This window comes from Fukomys damarensis, unplaced genomic scaffold, assembly GCF_012274545.1.
Source record: "Fukomys damarensis isolate Sample0158 unplaced genomic scaffold, DMR_v1.0_HiC HiC_scaffold_22, whole genome shotgun sequence".
NCBI classification, from domain to species: Eukaryota; Metazoa; Chordata; class Mammalia; order Rodentia; family Bathyergidae; genus Fukomys; species Fukomys damarensis.
The window spans coordinates 8,900,387-8,925,708 of NW_022900934.1; the positions used below are offsets into that span (position 1 = coordinate 8,900,387).

At 44.5% G+C, this 25,322-nt stretch overlaps 1 protein-coding gene across 1 annotated transcript in view; it reads right to left on the minus strand.

Moving 5' to 3' along the window:
- Tshz2 (teashirt zinc finger homeobox 2) overlaps positions 1–2,384 on the minus strand; it is a 163,944-nt gene extending 161,560 nt beyond the window's left edge. Inside the window, exon 1 of the mRNA XM_033767086.1 lies at positions 2,377–2,384. Within this exon, the coding sequence (XP_033622977.1) occupies positions 2,377–2,384 (8 nt within the window). The remainder of the gene's footprint in view (positions 1–2,376) is intronic.
- Between the last annotated feature and the right edge of the window lie 22,938 nt (positions 2,385–25,322).

The following is a 25,322-nucleotide window of genomic DNA, read 5'->3' on the forward strand; positions in this document are numbered from 1 at the left end:
CGAGTCAGCCCTGCTTTGGAAACCACAGGATACAAAGCAGAGGCCAGAAGCCTTGCAGTCTTTCAGTTTCACCAGACACAGGAAGGCGAAAGAAGGAGGAAGAAAAACCACGGCTTTGACTTTTTGGATAACTTGAAACGTTGATGCGTTGCCAATTATGGCAGCTGTGGTTTCTTTATCTTTTGGGGACATGAGCAATTCACAAATTGTGACTTTTAATTTTCCAGTCGGAGTTCAGATGGCTGGTTAAACAATGTTTAAGAAGCTCCTGCAAGATAGTTGCTAATTAATGAGCAGTAAGCCCTAGTTTCTGAGACATTTGAAACAAAGCACAACAAAGCTCTGGGCTCTGTCTAGTTCGGGGACTGATACTGAGAGCCAACTGAGGGGGAATCTGACAGCAGAGGGGCTGCTCCTCTGCTGAATCCCAGTGATTCCCCAATTCATCAAGTGGGGGGACTTTTTTTTTTAAATATGACTTTTATTCTGACAAAAAGAATTATACTCAAGGAGCCAACTATTCATGTAGTGTTTAGTATATAATGTAGTGGTAACATCTTACTAATCAAATGGAAAATTATTTTGTGCCGAAGGGTTTCAAAACTTCCCCAATCTCTCCAACAAACAGTACCCATTACTTTAAACACCTTGGTGTCTAGTAATTGTTCAAAAATGTGTCAGACTACCAGTAATTTAAGTCCTGTCAAAGATAAACCTCGGAGACTCACTTCTTCCAGTCAGCGACTTGAAAAACACGCCCACATGTCAATTACGGGAAGCTGTAGCAATGTTTCTTTGTTCTGAATTTGTGTAAACAGAAAAGGGTTCTTCCTCAGTAACAACTGTTTTCTGAAACCTATATAAATGTTTATGTGAGCCTCCGTGGGACGACACCAAATGAAAGCAATGAAAGCCACTCTGATACGCATGTGCGCACACTGTACGCGCCTCTTGGTAATAAAATATTTACGTGTGAAGGAGTAAATGTATCGACTTGTGAATTACTCTTTTCGCAGGGGCCTGACCTCCAAGCATTTACATTTTAAATTGTAAATCAACATGATCTACGTTTTTAAGGGATTGGAGTCACTGGTGCTTTTGCCTGTTACTCAAAAGAGATTGCCTCACAGATAATTTCAAAATCCCAGGTAAACAGATGAGTAGAAAACTGTGACTATAAAACAGAAATAATTCACAGATTGGCAGCTAATTAAGATAGGCTATTAGGAAGAGCTTTTCTGTGTAGTACTGTTCTCACCGAATAAGGCTGATAAATCCTGTGAATAGAATCCATCCTCACTGTAATGTGTATATGGCCATACATAGCGATAAATCAAGATATGGGCTAGAAGAGCTAGTGATTTTCCAGTTTTACATTTCTAACACAATACTATTTTTATTGAAGAAGATTGTGATCACTTAATCATAAAATCACCAATGCCTATTATGTGATAAGGTCTCCCATCAAGTTTTTCTTGCTAAATTGGATGACCGAATTTCAACAATAGAAGAAAAGAAAAATAAATTTGGGTCACCTGGTGGTATTTATTCCCATTCCTCCTCCTGGCTTTCAGCTGTATGTACTAAGAAGTAAATACAGCTATGAACTGTGAATGATACACAGATGGATGGTACAAAGCTGTTGGAATGAGACCCTAAGTGGTCCTCTTTCTAGGGGTAAATTAGAATAAGTTGATTTTCATTAAGCAGGAACAGATCAATATTTCATTATTAACATGGTGACAATTGCATGTTAATAAGAAGTCATCTTTTTTCAAGCGTCTTAACTGCCATACTCACTGGATTAATGGCTTCCCTCCTCCAGTGAAGTCTCCTTACATTTCCTCTCTTGTAATACGGAAACTTGAGCAGATGTGAGTGTGTATGAGTGTGTGTGTGTGCCTGTGTGTGTATCAAAGCATTGACCTTTTGCTGGGCAGGATTAGGAAACACCTACTAATGTTTCCTTCAGGAAGCAAGCAATTTTGTTAACCTGTGCCCTCATAGGAGTCTCTCCCCCAGAATGTTCCTGTCAACTTGTTTGTCACTGGGATTTAGATAATGACCCTGTTTGGTGACTGGTAGTTATACTGATAAGAGTTAAACATTTTTTCATTGCAGGACAGAAGATAATAAGATAAATCATTAATTAAAGCGGCTACATATGGGACAGAGGAAATTCTACCATGTGGTCACCTCCCCCAACAGTTGAGGGGTAAAAGCACCATAAATCACTCATGGTCCAGCAGTCTTCAGAAGGGCCCATCTTGCCCCTTACATGTGATGATAAACAACATATCCTCCCCGGGCAGTCCATTAGGTATTCGAGAGCAAGTGAACTATGAGATAACACATTTATCCTTCTTGGGAAGGTACCTCGTCATATTTCACATGGTGCAGAGAAAGTACACCCAGTTGGACGATGAGTAATGAGGATTAATGCATAATTCCACAAAGGATTATAGGTTCCTTGCTTTTGTGCAATAGTTAAATAATAACAAAATGGGATACAATGGCTCCAATGCTTCCCTAAGACTGTACACACTTGCTTTTCTTTTCTGTTCTACCTTTTTCTTTTCCTTTTTCAGCGGGAGGGTGCTCGCAAATATTTATCTTCCGAATCTATTTGCCATAGTCGTTGCCTCTCATTATGGAAGCAGAAATAACAGGAAATCCTTCATAGAGTCTTTGACAAAACCAAAAAAAAAAAAAAAATTAAATTGCAGGGTACTAATGGCAAAGAGCATGTGAATATGATCATTTTCTGCAGCCCAAAAGTTACAGGTGTCCTCCAGGAGTTGGCTCTCATATCATACTGTAACAGTGTATTTATGAAATCTCTGCTTCACTTATCTAGTAATCATTTGTTAAGCATCTGCCCAGGTCAGGATTTTCTGGCTGCACCATACGGAGGCAGGGCTTACAGGACTTAACAATCACACAATACATGTTTCATTGTTGACAGCAGTGAGCATCATGGAAGAGGAAACCAGGAGGCGGTTCAGGCCTCAACTCAGTGCGGGGCTCTGGGGAGCCTGTTCCAGGATGGAACACAGGGCTGAGGATAAGGTACTAAGCGTGGAAGGGGAAAGCAGAGGGAGACAGCGCCGGAGGAACCCAGAGCCTGCCAAAGTAAATCACAATGAAATCACGTCACTTCTGAGGAAGCCGATGAAACTTGAGGTCATCGTGTGAAGCCAACTAAGCCAGATGCAGAAAGACAAGTATGGTATGGTTTTATTTCTCACCCATGGAAACTAAGAAAAAAGAAGAAGAAGAAGAAGAAGAAGAAGAAGTACCTGGAAATAGAAGAGAGAATAATGGAGAGGGTGGATTTAAACAGGGCACGATATGTGCACATATGGAAATGTTACAGTGAAATCCATCCATCTGTAGACTTAATATGAACTAATAATTATACTCATAAAAAGTAGGGTGGAAAGAAATGCATCAAATTCAAAGTGTGCCACCAAACTAATCAGCAAATAGAAATGTCCTAAAGTGGGAGGCAGCACACGGCAATGTAAAAAAACAATAGGAGACCAGGGAACTGGTATGCAAGGAATTGTTGGTGGGGGCAGGGATGCAGTGGGGGCTGAGGAAAAAGCCAGGCGTCAGACTCCATGGGGTCTCGGAGGCAATGGTGAAGAGTTGGATTTTCCCTGGGTAAATCCAGGGTCGTGGGCTGAGCTGTGTTCAGCTAAACATACAGATCGAGGTTCTAACCCCTGGCACTCATGAATTTGACTTCGTTTGGAAAGGAAGTCTTAACAGGTGTAATGAAGTTAGGATGGGGTCATTAGAGGACCAGGGTCTTTATAAAACTAAAACTAGAAACCCCACGTGACCCAGCTATTCCCCGAAACAGTCGTACTGTAGTACTTCATCATACTACAGTCATCCATGCATATACATGTTGGAGCAGCACAACTCATAATAGCCAGATCTTGGAAATGGCCTATGTCCCCATCAATGGCAGAATGGATAAAGGAAACTTGGGTTTTATATCCAGGGGAGTACTACTCTGCCACAAAGAAGGATAAGCTTGAGTCATTCGTAAGAAAATGGATACATCTTGAGACCCTAATGTTAAGTGAAGTAAATCAGACAAGTAGGCTTAAGTATTGCAGGGTTTCTTTCAGATGAAAAACCCCAAATACAAATAAAGAGCAAAATAAAAGATCAATGATAGGAAAAAGGGGGACCTTTTTCAAATGTGAAAGGGACTAAGAGATGGAGGGAGGGGAAAGAGAGGTAAGGGAAAGAAGATCAAAAAAGCGAGATGTGTTCCATCCATGTACCAACTGCCCACACGGAATGTAATCATCACGCACTGCGAAGTGTACCAATAAAAGTGAAAACTGAAGAGAGAAAGAAAAACCCAAAGGATGCTTGTACCTGGGCACAGGGAAGCCCTGCCATGTGAAGACCTGGGCCTCTGTGTGACTGCTTGAAACAGAGACTGGAGTGAAGCAACCTCCACTGAGGGCTGGAAGGCCCTGGCAGGCGCTGGGAGAGACAATGAAACACCCTCCTCTAGAGCCTACCACACCTGGGCTCTGCCCTTCTTGAAACAGTGAATTTTCTATTGTCTTTAAGGCATGCAGTTTGGGATTCTTTGTTAGCTGCCCTAGAAAATGAATACATCAGGAAACTACTGAAGGATTTGAAGTGGAGGGGCAGTTTGCTCTATCACATTTGCATCTTCAAAAGATCCACTTAGCTGCAGAATGAAGACCAGGGTCAGGATAGAGTGGGGATGTTGTTAGGAAGTCGGGGGTGTCCCTGGGAGGGAGATCTGCTCTGAGGATGGGATGCCGGTCCAGTCGGTTGGTGTGGACATCTGTCATGTGCGCATTCAGGCCTGCACCACCTAGGTGGGCTGCCCAGTGAGAGCGTACTTTGTGGAGACCATCCTGAAATCTGGGCACATGGATTTATGTTTGATGCCAGGATATAAGCTGCAGGCCCCAACCGGAGCCTTCAAGTGACAAGAGAATTATTTTACCATTTCACACATTGTGTTGTTTTTCTCTGAATTATAATTGCTTTTTACATAATAAAAAACCTGCTCAAGAATGACAAAGCATAAAGAACTATTTCTCACCTCCTTTAAGAATGTTGCAGAATGGGATGTGATTGGAAGGAAAAAAAAAAGCAGTTGTTTCAACCATGTGCCACCAATGATTCAGCCACCAGTCCCCAACCCCCACGAGACAAACGGCTGGCAATGTCAGAAGTGCACCCATGCAATTCATGCTCTGCACCCAGCCATAGGGACTGCCACAAGCAGCAATGGCCACACACGACTCGCGAGGAAGTGATGGCGCTGGAAAATGCTTTCAACCTGGTGGCCGCATAACATTTTGCAATGAGCGGTGGGTTCCATGCCCGTAGCAAGACCTTTGGCTTTGTATAAGGCAACCCTTGACTCATGTATTGGTCTTTTTCTCCACTGCTAAACCAAAATATCTGAGGCTGATACTTATAAAGAAAGAAATTTATTTAGCTTATAGTTCTGGGTCCTGAAAGTCCAAGTTTGAGACAGGCAGCCCCATCAGTCTGGACTTTGGTGGGGGGGTCTCTTAGCAGATGGCACCGTGATGGTGGGAGTGAGTACAGTGGGGATCTCAGTGTGGGAGAGGGGTCAGCGGGTCAGTGGGTCAGTGGGTCAGTGGGTCAGTGTCCCTCTTTTTTTTTTTTTTTTGGTAGTGGTGGTGGTACTGGGGATCAAACCCATGGCCTTTGCACTGAGCTGCACCTTTGCTTTCTTCCTTCTTTCTTTCTTTCTTTCTTTCTTTCTTCCTTCCTTCCTTCCTTCCTTCTTTCTGTCTCTCTCTCTCTCTCTCTCTCTCTCTCTCTCTCTCATTCTTTCTTTCTTGGATCTTGCTAAGTTGCTTAGTTTCCCAGGCTTGATTTGAACCTGCAGTTCTCTTGCCTCAGCCTCCCAGAGTGTTTGGATTAAGGCATGTAGCACCATACCCAGCTGGCACTGCTCTCTGTCACAATTTGCTGTCAAAATATTCCACCATCTCTGCCACCCTTGAAACCAAGCTCCTCATACACGAACCTTGGGTGCTAAACGCATACAAACCACAGAGCCTGAGAAGAGCATCACAGACCAGGAAGTAGAGCAAAGGGATCTGTGTCTTGCTTTGGGGATTTGAAAAGCAGACATCCTGTGACTGAAAAAAAAAAATAGCTATCGAAAAACAGCATGGAATAATCATGGGCTCATTCCTTTTAGCCAAAGCACAAGGGTTCCTGGGTGTTGAGAGGAGTGTGTGTTTTGTGGGAGAAAGAGGGAAAAGAATCTGGCTGTTGGGACACAGAGGTAGGAAGGGGCTGTACTCTGCCCCAGCTTGCTTTTTGGCCATGGTGGGGGGGACCGAGTAGAAAGAAATCCTCCAGAGGAGTCAGGGGATTCAAGAGCAGGAGAAGGCTCTGAGTACCTTTTAAAGAGACCCAGCTCGCCAACACGCTGCCCCCACCACACCCTCAGCCAACCCAAGACGGAGGAACCGAAGAAGACTAGAAGTCCTTGCTTACTGTGGTTACACAAGGAGGTCTCAGACATCCATCGGAAAGTTCCCCTCGTTCCAGAATGGCCATTAGCCAGAGGTCAGAAGGGACAATGGACATCGACACAAAGGCCATGTGGACACAGGTGATCACCAGGATGGAGTATGATCCCCAAATTTTCGGATGTCAAGAAACCCTTGGAGCTTGGTCACAATCTCAGGAAGCTAAATGGACGCAGTCCTGGCCTGACTGAGATTAAGCTTCTGTTATCTGATGGTATGGATGCTTATGGTAAGGGTTATATTCGGTTGTATAAAACAACAACAACAACAACAACAAAGTCAGGTTTCTTGTCATTTGTCACTCAGAGCCTGGTGCCCGTAGGTCAGCTACATAAGGCAGCTCTGCATAGTAGCAGATATGAGGAAGAATATATGTTTCCTTTCCTTTAACAGCCAGGTGCCCCTTCTAAAGAGCATGCACTTTCAGATCTTTGCCCAGGCATAGGATGGGCCAAGTTCAAAAACCTCTCACCTCCTGAGGCCCCAGCCAGATCACAATTCAGCCATGCAACCTGTTCTTCAGTTTTGCATCCTCTCTGAAACTGGAATGCTATCTTAGGTATTTCTCTCTTTGCCTAGACAAGATCCTGGATGTTCAAAGTTAAAGGAAAAATGGTTTATTTCAGCTCACAGTTTGTAGGGATTTCAGTCCAAAATTAGCTGGCTCAAGGCAGAGTGGCATGGCAGAGGGGCATCACAGAGGAGAAACAGTCCACGGCAAGCAGGCAGGAGACAGCAAAGCAGTAAGCAGTAGCAGCAGCGAGCCCACCCTCTTTTTTGTTTCTTTATTTCGATCTAGGCCACAAACCTACTGATTGGTGCCTCCCATACCTAGGGTGGGGTGTGTGTGTGGGGCCATTATCAATACCTTTAACCCTAGAACCACACATTTAATCCACACCTACATACCCCAATCCAGCCACTTTCGAAACTCCTGCCCATGACCTCTTGAGGCTTTAAGGGGACCTCTAGATTCAAGTCACTGTGGATGTCCTGGGATTTGAAATACTGTAATTTTTAAATTCTGTTTTTAGCTTCTACTGGTGTAGTTTCTAATGCTTTTTAGACTCTTTTTCTCTTTTGTCCCTTCTGCTGCTCTTCAGGGCAGGAAGCAAAGATATCATGTCCCTTTTGACGGACGAGTGACTAAGACACAGAAAGATTTGATAACAAGCCCAGAGTCACAGAGCACAAATGAACTAACAATCATCTCAACAGCAACAATCATCTGTAATAATAATTGCTATTTTAAATTTCTTGTTCTCTATCTGCCAACAGCACTATATGCATGGTATTTATCGAGCCAACAATTCCACTGAGGAAGGTAGTCTGTGTCCCACCAACCGTCCTGCTGATGAGATGAAAGGAAACACAGTTTCAGTACATCGACAAGGTTCGCACAAACGAGGAAGTGTCACAAGTACAAGCAACTTACACCCTAGTTTTCTAACTAACCCTTAGGGAAGATGGCACCCACTGTCTCATTGAATCCTCAAAACATCAAATAAGCCTATTATCATATATTAAAGCTAGAGAGGCTTACTATGGCAGCTGAGCAGAGTTAAGCCTGCAGCAAGCAGGGACAATTTTGATGTCTACCCACCTGCACTTCACACAGGGGATTTGATAATATTCTAGAGGCAGGGTGATTCCAAAGTCCAGATAGCTGCATAGAGACTTTCTTTTAAGCCCTGTCTTTAACACAGAAATTCTCAAACTTTAGTGGACATAAAATGACCCCCAAAGTCGTACAGCCTTGTGCACCTTGATTGTTACTAAATTTCTGCTTCTAAGGGCATAGGTGCTCAAAGAATTTTTAACTCAGTTATAGAAAAAGAAGGAGGAGGAGGAGGTGAAAAAGAAGAAGAAGGAGGAGGAGAAGCAGCAACAGCAGGAGGAGGAAGGTTCAAGAAAATTTCAACAGTATTCTGACAATGTGTAACCTGTACTTAATGAGCTGGCTTGAGAATCTAGTCCTTACCTAAAATGCAGAGTTAACCCACAGAACACGAGGAGTCCAGATTTGGTGGCAGGGCTGTAGGACTCCAAAGCACTCATTTATTACATTTAGCCTTGCAAGCCAGAGCCCAAGATCTGGTCCTCAGCTACCGTTGGGGTCTTTCCCCATTGTAATCCGGTTATGCACACAGTGCTCAAAAACACATAGATAAGTAGCTGTCTCCCAAACACCTGTTGGCTGTCTTACTGACTGACCCCACTGATTTGATCCTCTCTGAAATTTTTATTTTAAATGCCTCAAATAACCGTCAATCTCACAAGCTCTTAAGAGCCAAGTGCCTGCCATCTTGATATAGTAATTTGCTGTACTGCTATTGAGAAACATAACTTAAGGCTTCCAGTTCTAATAGGAAGTAGCACAAACAGAATGTCAATTTCCTACTGAGTTCAGAAGGGTCTCTTTCAGCGTACTATTCAACATATATGCTGTTTGCTAACACTCACCTGTAAATTTCTGTTTATTCTTCCTTCCCTGAGCTCTAAGTGCAATCTATTTTAATTTTCCCCCTTGCCAAATATTCAGTGGCTGACAAACACACACTCAAATTTCCTTGCATATTCATGGCTGTGATTTTGTGCTCCAATCGAGTACCGGATTAAATCAATTCTGATGTTCGCACATACGCACAACCCCCCCCCAATTCCCTTCACCTATTTCTGGCAAGAATTTAAGAAAAATGTGAAAAGTATGATCTGATATGATAGGACAATATCCCTACATCAGTGATTCGATCACACTGTGAGGTCCTGTCTTTTTCTGGAGTTGAGTTTGAAACATAGTAAGTAAAAAAGTCTACCCTTCCAATAGTCTATAAATTATGTTATATATTATTTTACATATATATTCTTAAGTGTTAGTGTTTATGAAAATGTGTAATATCTATAGTAATGTGCACATGTCATATATATATTAATATATACAGAACTTTGGAGTCTTTTACAGAATTTAAAATGTTTTGTCAGAGCATGTAGTTGCACACATCTAAATTCAATGTGATTTGTGACTCACCTATATTCTGATGTAACACTGTGAGGAAATTACAGGTAGGATGGCCTTGAATTTGTGTTACCCAGAATTTTCTCTAGCTTACTGTTTTCTGTGCAAGAACTTCACCACCATTTTTGGTGAATTTCTTCATTGTTTATAGGACACTTTATAATTTGCCAAGCAGTTTCCTGGCAATTATCTTATTTTATCTCCATGATAGCCCTTTGGGGAAGACACTGTTCATCTCCACTTTGCAGATGAGCTGGCAAAAATCAGGGCAGTTCACTGACGATGTGGCTCAGCTGAGAATTAAAAACAACTTGTAAGTTCCCACTCTTCTCCTTGTACCACAGCTACTTTCTGGTGAAGTTTAAAAACACGTCTCTCCTTAGAGATTTCTTGGAAGATAGCTGGTCTACATTTTTAAAAAGCTTTGTTAATTCTTGCTTATGTACTTTTAAAACTTCATCTCAAACTAACTTATCTAAATAGGAATAAAAACTGATGCAATCTCTCATCGGGAGAATGGTTGCAGTAAAATTTGGAAATTGACCTTGAAGATTGTTAACTTTTACCTCCAGTGGACCATATCTCCAAGGTTGGAAGTACACATGTTGATTTTAAAGTGGAATTTTAGCTTGAACCATACCAAAAAAAGATGTTTCTTTCTATTGCCAAATCTGAATAATCAAGCCATTTGGAGATCATCTCACTGAGAAGCCTGGAGTCTTTCTAGAACCTTCCTGGATGATATTTGAAATTGATTCCATGAAGAGCATAGGAAAAATAAATACAACCTGTCCGTAGATGAAAGGTTCCAGACTGGTGATACATTCACGAAATAGTCAAGAAAGCTAATCTCTCTCAACAATTCTACAGCGGAAACTTCCAGAGCAGCCTAATGGTCTGCTCCTTGTATTCACCCCTGGTAGGTTAGAGAAGTCTTGAGTAATTGCGTAAGAGTTTCACAATCCCATACCTTTTCCTCACATATCTTAGCTCCACTGCAGGAGTGACCCAGGATGTCCTTTGGCAAGCCACCAGAAGAGCACTTGAGTTTACTTCAGTGTCCATATGCTGAGCTACAGTGGGCCCCTCTTTTTAATGTGTGCTGGTGACCTGTACATTGCCAGACCCCACTAAAGAGGGAGAAAGGATTCTCCTATGTGCTTGAAAAATGAGTAAAGATTTAGTCTCCAACCTCATAACATTTCCGTGTCATTTCTGCCTTTTGCTCAAAAGAACGCAAGCTTCAGAAAAGTCTCATGGTTGCATGTTTCATTGATTACATCACTCATAAATGTTCTTTGAGTGCCCATTGTGTGCTTAGCATTAAGAAAGGAAAGTAAGGCCTTGTAAAGTCTTCCGGGGGGTGCACATAGTTGAGTCGAGAGAGAAGAAAACAAGCAACCAGTCTCTAGGGATTGATAGGATGATCGATGGAAATACAGGCTAACTTAGGAACTAGGTTGAGAGTCCCAGGAGAGGTTCAGAGAGAGGCACAGACTAAGCCCTGGTCCTGAGAGCTTCCTGGATAGGGCTGTTGATTTTCATGAACTTGGCTTTCCATGGGTTTGATGACATTTAAAAGACAATTTATAGATAATGGGTATGGAAATATTTTCATTTACTTTTATGAAATACTACCCTTATGCACTTACTTCTTTCTGTATCAGATATTATTTAGTGAACCCATTTTTACTGCATAGAGTGTAATTTTGAGTTTTCCCAAGTTGGAAGACTAATTGCTAAAGTCCTGGCTTAGGTGCCAGCTTTACATTTTTGGGGTGATAGAAATCGAGTCTAGTTTCAGTTATTTAGCTTAGCACAAATCTTACTGCTAATACCCATATCCTGCCAAGCGGCACATAGAAAACCATGTTCAGGAAGGAAGCAGGGAAATTGGGAAGACTCAACTTTTCAAAGGAATAACTTTAGATCATAGTTTGGCTAGAAAGACCAACTGAGAGGCATTTTCAATCTAAGTAGCAGGGTAGTAACTGCTCAACAATAAAAATTATATACAATAGACCCTTACTATTTGGAAGAGGTGTACTCTTGTAGCCTTCAAAACTCCCTAAATTAATGGATGCCCCAAAGGGCGTATTTTCCATCAAAAATGCAGTGCGGTACAACTGAAAAATTTAAGTGACTTCTTTAGGTTCTTAAAACTGTACGTAGAATCAAAAGTCATTGATAAAGAGTCACTTGTTTGGTCTGTGTTGCTTTATAACTGCACCACAGGTAGAGAAGATGTACTTCGGCAGAGAAACCTCAGGGTGATATTGCAGCATGGCCCCGGGGCAGTTCCTTAGTAAAATTACACACTCTTGCATATAAATGTCACCCTGCATGCTGCAACCCCCTCTCTTAGCAAATGGCCATGCACAGCATGTCATGAAGCCTTTAGTGACCTTCCTGACAGACAAAACCATGCTGCTTCATCTGCAAACATCCCCACATTAGGGCGTTTTCAGATCTCTAACAGACAAAACAAAAATCTTGAACGACTGGGTTTTCCAAAGGGACAAAGTTCCAGTTAAGTTCTGGTACATCTTCCTGAGAGGGTGGAAAGATAGTTACCTCAGCCCTTCTCACGTACATGTAAACAGCAGGAAAGACAATGAGAATGGAACATGGGGACAGAGAGACAAGCGACAGAAGTCTTCTCTCTTCTCAAAGTCAATCTCGGTGCTACAGGAGGGACTCTAAGCAATTAATAACCTTTAATTAATGGCACTAAAACATTTTTATGACATTATTCCTGAGACTGGATACAACACTCAGTGGAAATGACAGCTCATGTCCTCCTAGTCACAAAACATCATTACACATTTTGTCATCTGTAAGATTCTGTCATTGATATAGATTTCCATTTTTGTAAATCATCTTTTATTTGGGGGAAGGAGGGGTGGGTATTGATTTTTTCCTAGTCTTTTCTCGGAATGTTAACCTTGTTTAAGTTCTTCATTTCCTCTGCCTGCAGCACCATGTTGCAATAGAATTAAATGCATAGTAAAATGGCCATGTGAGAAAGGTTTATGCATTATGTTAAAACCTGCTCCCTTGATAAATGGAGCCATTAGGGTCTGGAATTCACTGCATTAGTCTACTTAGCCAGATCCAACAACATGCCTTAAAAGTCTCACAAATTTGTTCAAATGCTAATGAGCTGCACACCAAACCTCATCTATAGCAGGAGGATCTAATATTTCCTGGGGTTTAATGCGTGTAAGAGTTATCCGTGGACTCAATTTACCTGGCTTGGCAATTCAAGACTACTCACATTTACAGATGCAGGGGAAATACATAATGCATTTCATCTCATGGCAGCTTCTGAAAATACCCTCCATGAGCCCTAATAAAATATACTTTCACATAGCCTTGGTTTATCATTAGGGTAGGATGTGGAGAAAGATCTCTACCAGAAGAATATACAGAGAGAGTCATCTACTGAACTGATGAAATGTAATAGTGCCCAAGTCACTGTCATCTCCAGGACAGCGATAGTCATGCTGGTCATGTTTTCTGGGTGTCTTTGTGTCTGTGCTGAGCTTCTAGAAATGGAAAATATCAAAGTAGCTATTACTTACAGACACTTGCCACCTGGTCAGGTCTAATTTCCAAGAAAATAAAAGTAAACTAAAGAAACTCAACCTCACAGTCTTCTTCCCATATACAAAAGATCTATCTCGCTATTTCGCATCACCTATCCCATCCAGTAAAACTTTGTGGGGCACCTACTGTGCATTCAGTGCTCCTTTCTCCCTCTATCTGCTTGATGACACTCACCCCACATCTGGGACAGCTGTCAGTTCCCGCTTTACGGGTGTGCGACCTGTGTGGTCAGACACGGCCCCTCACTGGGTCTAAGTTCTGTCCTCACCGTCTTAATGATCTAGAAAAGGCTCTGTATTTCACTTCTGCACTGGGTCTCCAAAACTACGCAAGCTCGCATGATTGTGGCTTCAAGTGAATTCATTTGTGTGCTAAATTGATTTATCAAGGCTGATTGGAGGAAAATTGGCTGTGTTTAGAAAGGCAGGTTATAGGAAGACACTCTCACTTCGAATCTTTCAAGGCTCATCTAAGGCGCTCCTTCCAGGGAAGCCTTCCTGGGTGCCTTTTCTCCCACCCCATGTCCATAATCTCTGAGTCTTGTTTGGTTCCTGCCTGTCCTTCACAGAAGAACTTTCCGTGGTTTTACCTGCTTCCCTGCAACTCACATTCACTAGACTCTGGCTCTCTGCGCACAGGGATTTCTCCCGTTGTTTCCTCCATGGCATGTGCAGATGTCCAGGGCCATTTTAAACTGTAGGAATCTGGGAGCACGATGTGCAAGGTATAAGGGCCTCTAAAGAGTTCAAGGGACTCTGGGTTCTCAGAGGATAAATAAAACAAAGCATGCATCAGTTGACACAAGGAAAATAAAACAAGGTTATAATCAACTATAATTTTGAAAGCAAATGAAGTATAATGATTTATTGAAAGCAAGAAGCTTACTGCACGTGACGAGTGGGTACTTTTTAACAGCCCTTTTTCTGTATGGTGTGGGGTCTCCCAAGGGAAGACCCTGGGGCTCATGGGAAATTTGAATGATCTTGTGTGTCCCTGGCATAACTCCCAGCAGAGGGCCAGGGGCTTGGTACTCAAGACTCCATTTAGATCAACCACAAACATGAAGAAAGAGGGAGACATGGAGATGGGTGTAAAATAGTGGCCGCTTACAAGAGGAGGAGGACAAAAATACTAATCCATGAAGACTTACTAAACAAACCCCAAGATTCGGTGCCTGGTGCTCAATGTAAGCTGTGGAGGAGTTTGGACAAATGAGGCAGAAGGGTGGATGACAGAGCGATGGGGTTGAATGGAGGAGGTCACTGCTTGGCGACAGGGAAAGCTTAAGAGGTGACAAGGAAACAGGACGGTAACCAGTAGCTGAGTGTATGTTGAGGTTGAGTAGCTGGTATGGGACAAGATGATGTGATTAGCCAAGAAAAACAAAGAAAACTTTCTTTACTGGGTCAAGATTTTAGGGGAAAAATTCTGTTTGGTTAGAGATAAAACAACATGTATGCTAACTTGGAAGTAAGTTGATCCAGTAGCTTTTCTTTACTTGACAAATGAGCCTGTTGGGGGATAGGAACATAGCTCAGTGGTAGAGCACTTTCCTAGCACATCTGAAGCCCTGGATTCCACCCCTGGCACAGAAAAACAAAGGAAAAAAATGTAGCTCTTGCTAATGATAATGGCATTGGATGAAATGACACCATCACCTCATCATTGCTACTTTCCTTGGTCTCACATTTGGTTTTTTCTCTTTCCAGGGTCAAGGGTCTTGTCTGTCCCAGTGTTTTTGGTTGGTCTAGGTTATACATCCAACCCATAAAATCTGCAAATATCCCCAGTGGTACTGAGAAGTAAAAGTGGCTTCAGTGCCTACCTATGTGTCTTGTTACTTTTCTCATTGCTGAGACAAAATACCTGACACCTACAATTAAAGGAAGACAAGTGTATTTGGCTCATAGTTTGTAGAGCTTTCAGTCCAAAGCAGGGTGGCACGACAGAAAGGCATCACAAAGGAGAAACTGTTCATGGCAGGCAGAAGGCAGCAAAGCAAGCAAGGGAAAAGACAAGCCTCTTTCTGTCCCTTATATTGTATCCAGAGTACTGGGATTAAAACAGTGCCAAACCAATCAATGGATTGATTTAGGGCTCTCCACCCTTAGTTCTAGCACCCATAATATTAGCACTACACCAGGGATCAATCACACACTCTAGATTCAGCCACTTCTGAAAAAGCCCACCTATGACCACATGAGGCTTTGGGGGGACGTCTAGACACAGCCATGATGCCATGAGAGCTCCAAAACATGACGGCCGAGGAGCCCTCTCTGTTTCGACAAATGACAGGCATGAGTTGTCACAGAGCTGATCCATTTTGCTTCACCCAAGTCTTTTTTGCTCTTACTGTGTTCTTATTACAAGGGAAATAAACCTGAGGCACTTCCATTCCAATGGCGGAAGTCAGAAACAAACCCCCCAAAATAAGCAATTTCAGAGAAGAGTATTTTTACAGAGAAGAAAACCATACAGGGCAATGAGAAGGTCTCTGGGGTCAGTAAACATTTTCTGTAAAGGGCCAGATAGCGAACAACTTGGGATCTGGGCACCATACTTCCACTGTGACAACTACTTACATGTCTTGTGGTAGCACAAAAGTAGCCAGGGACAATAGATGATGAATATGGCTAAATGTCAATGAAACTTTATTCATAAAAACCAGGCAGCGGATTGGATTTGGACTCAGTCCCTGGGCTAGAGAGCTTGGGGTTGGTCTACCTAGGATATCCCAGGGAGACTTTCTAAAGAGGTAGCATGTCAGTGGGCACCTCCGTGATAAGAAGAGGCTTGGGAATGCCAGATGAGAAAGTGCTCAAGGCAGTGGAGAGAATGGAATAGAAAGACGAGCTGGTTCTTTACCTCCAAGCCATACAGTCACCCAGTTTGCGCAGAAGAACCCCAGCTAACACCAGGACCGATACTATGCCCATAAACACAAGTCTCACAGCTGAAGCCTTTCATTCAATGAGGATCTGGAACACGATGTCAGAATTACCGCAAATTTCACCAAGTGATCCTCACCACCCTGACACAGCGAGACGTCATTTCCTGTCTCTTTCAGACTCCAACCCTTAATCTGGATATAGGCTACTCTGGTCATAGTTGATTAAGAACTGAATTTGGGCAAACTCAAATGTGCTTAAAATCCACACTTAGAACTCAGGCAAAATTAGATGATTGATTTTTAAAAGCTATGTTGACGATTTTAATATAGAGCCATTGGGAGATGTATGTTTCCATTATTTTTGTACCAGTTTATCTACTTTTTTTTTTTTTAACATCAATAGCAAGGGATTGATTTAGCCTTAGGGTGAAACTTAACCTAGAGGTCAAATTTGGCCTCTAGATTAGTTTCGTGTTGTTAGTTATCAACATTTTGGAAGCAGAAGATCTGACCAAAGTCTGGATTCTGGGCTGTGTGTGCACAGAGAAGGTTGTTTGTCCCTTAAATGATGAGACACTAATCACCCGGCACTGAGGAAAACTGCCCCCTCTGCATGCATGTGAACCATCAACTCAGTGCCTACCTAGCCCGCTCCTTTGATGGAGCCTGAAGCTTTCAGAACCTGGCAAAGGCCTTTCTTGAAGAAAAACAAGGCAAAATTATGCACAGGAGAAATTGAAAATTAAAAATACTGATAGTCTATGAACCCAACATTTCTGATGTGGTTTCAATGCCATCTAACACCCAACATAGGGGCAAATGTAAAGGAAGAGGGTGTTACACAAGAGAGCAACGGCCTATTAACCAGCAGAACTTAACTGTCTTTTGCACGTTTCATGCAAACACATGATCTGCCCGGGACCCATTTGAGGGCCTCACAGTGGACCACTCTGCCTGCCTCCCTCGAACAATTTTGTTTGTTTGATTGGATTTTTTTGCTACCTGTCTGGACTCTGCCAGCATACGAGCTTTCAGGTGCTTCAGTTGAAGGGTTTCTAAGTTCTCTTTCAGTGCTGACATTTTCAAGTTCTGTGGATTTGCTTTTGTTCACAAGCTGCAATATTTTCTTAAGAGATTCACAGCAAAGCTATCTTCCCTTACTTTAGTCTTAGAATAATCTGCTAAATGAGCTTGACAAAGGATAGGATGTGTGGATTTCCTTCAGTTATTTGAGAGCAACCTAACACATCGGAACTGCCAAGCATCAGTTGAAAACTGAAAAATTCAGCCATTATCCTAAATAAGTGGCAGGTGAATTCTTAAACCATGCTGATGATCAAACAAAAGACAAGTTCCTCTACTTCCTTTGTAACAGAGTTGGACCATGGCTATGTATAAGTGAAACAGGAGTGAGAGAAGGGAGGTATGGCAGGTTGCCCCTGCTATGAGTTACTTGCTCACACAGTGCAGCTTTTGGGCTCAGCGAGGCCACCTCCTGCTCTGATTTCAGGCTCTTCTCAATGTCCGGAGCAAGGAGATATGTTGACCAAGCCCCTGCGGACCCTTTAGCCTGGCATTCAGTAGAATCCAGATGCAGTGACCACATGGCCAAGAGCCGTGATGCACAAAACACGCTGAGCTCAGCTGGGGCATGGCCATTACTTCCAGCAGCTGCGTCCTCCACGGAAACGGGAGCCCTCACACTGGACAGCACAGGACAGCAGTGATGGCTTTCACAGACACCGAGTGAGCAAATGGCCCTCGCACTGAAATTCACAGGCCTGAGCTGGCTTTTACTTTGGTGTAGATCTCCTCTACTGAGGTATGATTTCTGCGTTTGCAGATAGTTCGAAAATATTTTAAATATGCACTATTTTCAAAGTCTTTCAAAGTTTCCTTTCTCATAGTACCATCGGTTGTTACCCCTCCTATTGATCTCCCTAAAGAGTACAAGTCTATTTCACTAGAAATAAAAAAGGAAGGATGTGGGTAAACATACATATGCATATGTATATAACTTTTAGGCTTGTGGAAGCAGTTCTTTTTCTTCTTTTTTTTGTTTTGGGAAATAAGATTGGGGAAAGAATTTGGATTCTTCTTCCTAAGCCGGGTTTCTGCATTTACACAGAGGAGTCTGCTGGCCCCTGAAAGCCGGGTACAGGTGACAGTGAAAGGGGACATTTTGAATGTCATGAGGCTAGAGATTTGCAGTCACAAGGCCAAATATCAAAGAGATTGGAAGCAATCTACAGGTCTACCAGCTAATCAGCAAGCAAATGGATACATGGAGCATGTGTGTCTGCCCAGTGGAGTGTTATCGGATAATAAAGAGGAAGGAAGCACTGGCACCTGCTATAGCAGGGATAAAAACATCATGGTAATTCAAAGAATCAAGGTTTAAAAGACTGCATATTGGAAGGTTCCACTTATATGAAATTCAGCCAATCTATAGAGACAACAGATAAGTGATTGCTAGGGGCAGCAGGGAGGGAGGAATGCGGAGTGACTGGCAAGGGGCATGAGATTTCTTCGAGGGTGATGGAAGTGTTTTAAAATTACATGGTAGTGATGGTTGCCCAACACTGTGACTATACCAAAGCGAGCAACGCTGCATTTTAGACTTTGAAAGGTGGTTTCATGGTATTGTTATGGACAGCTAAATTAGGTAGAAACATTTTATGGGCAGTCAGAGTGGGCTGGAGAAGATGAGAACATGGCACTGTGGCTGGAGGCACATCTGAAGAAGACTAAAGTCACAGTGGCCAGATTTACGCCCTTCCTGAAGGGATAAATGGAAACTTGAGGTTATTGGTAGCACCCTTTTGGGATCTCCCATACAAATAAACTTATCTCATTAGGTGCAGGCTATCTCCTCCCACCCACTGAGACTAAGGCTAAGAAAGACCACAGGCGAATGACTAAGGTTAATGATGTACCCCGTAGCCCTTGCTACTACTGCATCAATACCACCAAGTGGCTCTACTTATAATCTTATTGGTTGGTTATAGTTTTGACCCACACTGTACCCACCTTGTGATTTTGCTCTGTAAAACGTCCTCAGAGAAGCGGGCTCCTTTGGGACCCCTCCTGGCTCCTCATTCCTATTTCCACACACGTTTTCCTTCTCTTAGCCTCCATTCCTCCCTAGAATTCATTCCTCAACTTCAGGGAGCACAAGCTCGGCGTATCTGACATCTAGCCGGTTGGGAGGTACATCTCTTCCCCTGTATCAGTATTAGAGTTCTACCTCAATAGAGCTATGTTATTGGGTTATTGGGCTTAGTTACTTTTGCTCATTGCTGAGACAAAATACCCAAAGCTCACAAGTTAAAGGAAGAAAGGTTTATTCAGGTCACAGTTTGTAGAGGTTTCAGCTCATGGTTGGCTGGCTCCAAGGCGGAGGTGCATCACAGAGGAGAAACAGTCCACAGCAAGCAGGCAGGCCCTCTTTCTGTCCCTTATAGTTTATGCAGGCTGCCCGCCCTATGCCGGGTGTAGCAGTCACATGCTTAATCCCAGCCAGAATATTGCAAACCCATTACTGGACTGTGATTTAGCAATCAGACACTCTTGATTCCAGTACCACACACTCTAGATCCAGCCACCTCTGGAAAGCCTCCATTATGAGGCTTTGAGGGGACATTGAGACGCAAGTTATACATTCCTGTTTCTTTTTTTTATCAATATATGTTTGCGATACATGAACATACATTTATTGCGGAGCACTGGTGCATACCTGTTTCTGTATCTTGATCCCCTTTGCCTCCCCTACTTTTGTATCCCTCATTACGTCCCCCTCCTATCTCCAGGAAGTCTATCTCCTGGTTGCCTATCATTTTTTAAATTTTGCTCTTCAAATTATTTATCAGGTTTCTTATATAAGACAAATCAGATGTTTTGCTACTGTGTCTGATTTTTTTTCCACATAGCATGATGGTCTTAAGGTGCCTTCATTTGCCTACAAATGGCACAGCGCTTTCCTCATGGCTGAGTAGTATTCCACAGCGTGTGTGTACTACATTTTCTTTATCCACTCATCTGTTGGGGTGCAATTTTAAGAAATGCAATAGGCACCATCCCCGTGCAGGGTATACACCCACAAGAATCAGAAGCAGGCTCTCAAAGAGATGTTTGCACACCCATGGTCACAGTAGCATTATTGACATTCGTCACAAAGTTGAGGCAGCCCGCAGGCTCGTCTACAGATGAGTGGATAAATTAAAGGTGGTGTGTGCATAAAGTGAAACACGACCGCGTGAAAAAGGAAGGCAATTCTGACGTGCTACACCACGGATGAGCCTGGATGGCAATAAGCTAGGTGGAATAGACACTCGCAGAAAGGCAGATCGATGACACTCAGCTGACGCTCCTGCCAGTCAAGTTTACAGGGACCAGGCACTGGAATGGTGATTGGGGTGAGGCCGGGAAAGTGGGAAGTACTAATGCAGCAGACATACAGTGTCAGTTTTGCAAGATGAAAGGAACTATGTGAATATACCTAACACCTCCGGACCGTACACTTAGAGCTGTGAAGAGACATTGATTCTATGTTAAGTGTGTTTCGCTTTAATTAAAAATAAAACCAGAAAAGGTAGCAGTGTATTAAGTAAATGAAGGAGCAGCGGTTTCCATTTTCAGATCCACCTACAATTGTTTCCTTCTCCTGCCAAGGCCTTCTCTGGCTTCTTCCCATCTTTTGGGGGGAGAAAAATAATCATCTGAGCACTGTGTGGAGGTGCACGCCCATAATCCCAGCACTTTGGGAGGCTGAGGCAGAAGTGCTACATGTTCGAGGCACACCTGGGCAATTTAGACTTAGCTTGACCCTGTCCCCCAAAGAACACGTGTCCTCTCTGCTGAAGGCCATTTCAGAAGTGGCCCGGGTAAGACTTGTCAAGAACTCGACAGGACTTTTGGGTGGGTCCAGCCTTGGGGAGTTAGAGCCACATTGTGGACACTGCCCCTTCCACAGCTCTTTTTTAAAGGTGCAGGATAGGACTTGCAGATCTTCCCTGGCCCAAATCTCTCACTACCAAACCTTGGCACTGTTCTATAGAGAGCAAAAGTCAACTTGGTCTCAGCAATTAGCGGCTTGTTGTACCCAATATTTTGCCACTCAGTGATGCCTCTGAGGATCCTGGTAAGTTCAACAAAACCAATAAATCCAAAAAATAGTTGTAAGTGAACAGGACTACTTGGTACTGTGACCTATAATCACAGGTCCTGAATGCTCATAAGGCTTTTCTGCAAAGCCACTAGAAGCACCTGTTTTGTTTTGTCTTTTTGTTGGATTCATAATAATACAGTAAGAATATTTCCTTAACTTTGGTACACTCCAGATCAGGTTCCTCTGATCACAATGCCTGCAATACATTCCTTGATGAAGGGGCTCTGGCTTCCAAACAAGATAGAGAAATATGGAATTTGCATTCAGTTCCCGCACGGAAACTCTCAGTGTATATTGCTCCACTGATTGCCTTAAGGACTTGCAGTCAAGATGACAAATACTTCTCCCGCTATGTTTATTTATTTTTTTCCAGGTGACTCCTAACATCCCGCGACATGTGGGGTTTAAAAAGATTCTGGGATATACTGATAGACACAGTCCTCAAGTGTCAACTCTACTCTGCAAACACCCCGGAGCTTGCAGGCAGCCCACCGAGAGCCACCGTTAGAGGGTTGTCCCCGCGTCTCCATGAAGACCCTTTGTACGTCGCACTCTCTTGACCAGTCCCTTCTCTCCCTTGCTTCAGACATCGTGCAGTGAGTGACCTGCTGTGTCCCCCAAGCAGACCCTAAGCTCCTGAGAGCAAGGCCTTCCTGGTTTATTCCGGATCAGGGGCTGAGTCGTGGAGTGAATGAGCACAAACAGGAGAAAACTCGGAGACCCCAGTATCTTAGCTGCCGTTGTTTCGTCTGATGTATCGGGTGCTCTCCTGAGGGGTGAGTCGCAGGAGGAAGGAGAGGGTCTCTCTTTACAGTTTCTAGCGACGGTGACAGCGTGACGCCCACTGTGCTAAGACAATCACCAAATCCACCAAGAGCAGGAGAATAAAGATGGCTACCCTTGCTCCAAAGAAGCCTCCTTTTGGAGGGGAGCCGGAAGGGGTTGGGTGATGCCAGGGAACAGAGCTGGGCTCAGGGCCAAGGTTCAGGCTTCTTGGGCCTCACAGCTGCCTTGTTTGCAGCACCCACAATCTGCAAACCCACTTCCCTTCAGGCTCGCAGGCGTCCTGGGCCGCTCTGCACACTTCGCGGCAGGTTCTGAGCACACCCAAGAGCACATGGAGCGGTCATTTTACGAGCGTGGAAACTGAGTCACAGAGCACCACAGGGCCGGGGGCTCCTTCAGTGGGCAGAGCAGCCCCTGGGGTCTCAGGGTGCCTTCCACAAACCCGCACCGTGGCATCGGAGCAGTGGGTCTTCACTGGCACCGCTCTGCGCACGGGATGCGTGTGACACCACCGGGGGCCGTGTCAGCGAGCACAACCCTCCAGCGTGTGCAGTCCCGCTGGTGTGTAGTGGCCAGGGGTGCTGCCAACACCCTCCGGTGCACAGGGGACCCCACTACACAGGACAATCCCTCCCCAAGTGTCAATAGGACAGAGGACTCAGAAAACTGCCTAGCTGGCAGCCATCTGGGTAGATTTCTGACCTACTCCACGTCGGGAAAAGAAAGAAGGGACGTCTGTCCTTGAAAGACTTGCAATGGAGGCTGCGCTGCCTGGACCCGGGCAGCCTTGCAGGTGGTTCTGCGTGGCAGCAGCTGCTGAACCCTGGCTCACAAAGCGCCGTGAGAAGGGCTGAGCCCCCCGCCACCCCCTACACAAGCAGAGGGCTGGGAGCAGGTTGTTTGCAGAGCTCAACTTGGGTTCTGCCTTTGTGCCTGGCGCTGAGGGTCTGAGGTCGTTCTCCGGAAACATCCCCCCTGCCCAGGCCTGGTAAATCAAAGAGCTGGTGGTAGGTGCTGAAGGCAGAGGGAGTCTTTCCATCCCACCCCGATGAGAAGCAGGGTAATGGCCCTGGTGATGGATGATACGGGCCGCGTTCACTGAGGGAAGACAAGCTAGGGCCGATGGGAGGGACACTGCCAAGTCCCGGGCAAGAGATGAGAGGGGAACGCCTTCCTAGACGGAGCAGGAAAGCAATTATGCGTGATTTTGAAGAAAAGCAGTTCTGGCCACGAAGTCATTATTTCGCTCTTTCTCTCTTTTTTCTTTTTAAACTCTAAGTAGGTGGAGGAATTTGGGCTTAAGAAAACAAAGATCAAAGAAGAGAGAGAAGGGATCCAGCTCAGAAAGCAGAGGTCCTGGGCTTGCTCTGCGCCCCTCCAGCCTGGGCTCTGGGTCCCAGGTTGCAGTATCGGTGGCAGCTGTGCGCAAGCACAGAGCAGAGCCAGGGGCCCTGGCTTGGGCGGGCCCAAGACAGAGTCCCCACTCGGCCCCTCGCACACGCGCGGCCTCAGGCACAGCGTCCGCCCCGCACCCTCCGCAGATTAAGCTTCCGCTGCCCATGCCTGCCGCTGGGCTGAGCCACTAGCAGTCTGAGGACAGTCAGGGACTTCAGCCCTCAACTGCGTCCACCTGTGGTCTGCACGGCGCGGGGGAGCTTATCTTGGTGTTGACGCCAATAAGACTTTTCAGAGAAGGAACATTTTGTTACGATGACACATCCACAGAAGAAAGAATAGTTCTTATTGCTTCCACAAGGCCCACCGATCCATTTGGCTTCATTGTCATTGCATTTTTAAAAACTTCACCATTGCTGATTGTGGCTTTGTTTCTTCTTTTCTTCTATCGAGAAAACTCCAGATTCTTAGCTGAGAATTTGGTCACACAGAATTGAGTCTACATTTCCCAGCCTGGGTCAGACACACAGCCATGTGGCAGTGTACTAGATAGACAATGGAATGTGTGGAGATTTTAGGCAATGTCCCAGTTAATGCCTTCCACCTGTCTTCTTTTTCTGTTGACTGGAATGTATGTGCGATGGTCGGATCTAGAGCAGCCATCAAGGTCCATGAGAAGAAAATCTTATAGTGGCTGAGCAAGGTGCTGGGGACCCCAATTCCAAGGAGCGCTCTCCTGGCTTGACTTGTATATAAGAAAAAACAAGCTTCTATTTTATTAAAGTCAGGCTACTTTTAAGAATATAAAGAGAAAGGGTTTTGTTTTTTTTTTTTAACTGGAGCTAAATAGGCATCCAGTTAAATGTGAGCATCTAAAACACTTAGAGGCTTCTCATAAATATTTTGATTTTTGAAATAAATCTTCAGCCTGCGCCCGCTCCTGTGGTGGTTTGCAGAGATAATTCAGGAGAAAGTTACCATGGAGCTACGCTGCTTGGACGTACACTGAGTACGTGGGTGAGGTCCTCAGAAGGTGCTCTGCTGGTCACCTTTCCCAAGGCTGCAGGACACTGCAGACCAGGAGGCCTGGAGGGGATCCTGAACCTAAGCAGACCATGGGGCTGCAAGGGGCCAAAGCTGGCTGCTCAGAGTGGAGCTCCCAGCCAGTGCCTGCTCTCCTCTCGGCCTCAGCTCCCAGGCTTTCAAAAAATCAAATGTCAACCCATTTGCAGAAATCCAAATGAATTTACACAGAGGATTTTCTGGGTAATTAACAGAGTTTGTTTTCATCGTGTTCCCTGCAAGAAGTTCTCACCACTGTTCTCACTGCCTGATTCCCAGGGAAGACTTTAGCTCAGGGTGATAAAGTCTGTGGCATCACACTGCTGCTCAGGGACAGGCGGCCTGTGTGTGTACAAAAGCCCTGGTGTCCGGCATGAGTTGGGGTCCTTCTGCTTGCCGCCTAGGGCCATGGGGAGAAAAGAGCCGTCCAGAGAGGAGGCAAGGCTGGCAGTGGAAGACATGAGGCCGCAGGAGGCTCTGGAACATAATTTCCTGGGAAGACACGCACACTGGCTCGTGTCCCTGCTCCCCGAAGGGTTCAAGGCCAGAGCTTGTGGTTAGGGCTGCTCCCCTGGTTGCCTCATAGTTTGGCTCTGTGTCTCCCCTCTGCCTGCAGCCCCCTGACAGATACACTCTCCAGACCCGGCCTCGAGCCACACGGGGAATGCTTTGAAAGCTCAAGAAGGAATCTGGGGCCTCCTTGGGTCTTGGGATCATGGAATGTCAGAACTGGAAAAAACAACAACAACAAAAAAAATCCTCTGCAAGCTTCTGGTCCGACCCTCTGGATTTGTGAGACAGGAAACAGACACA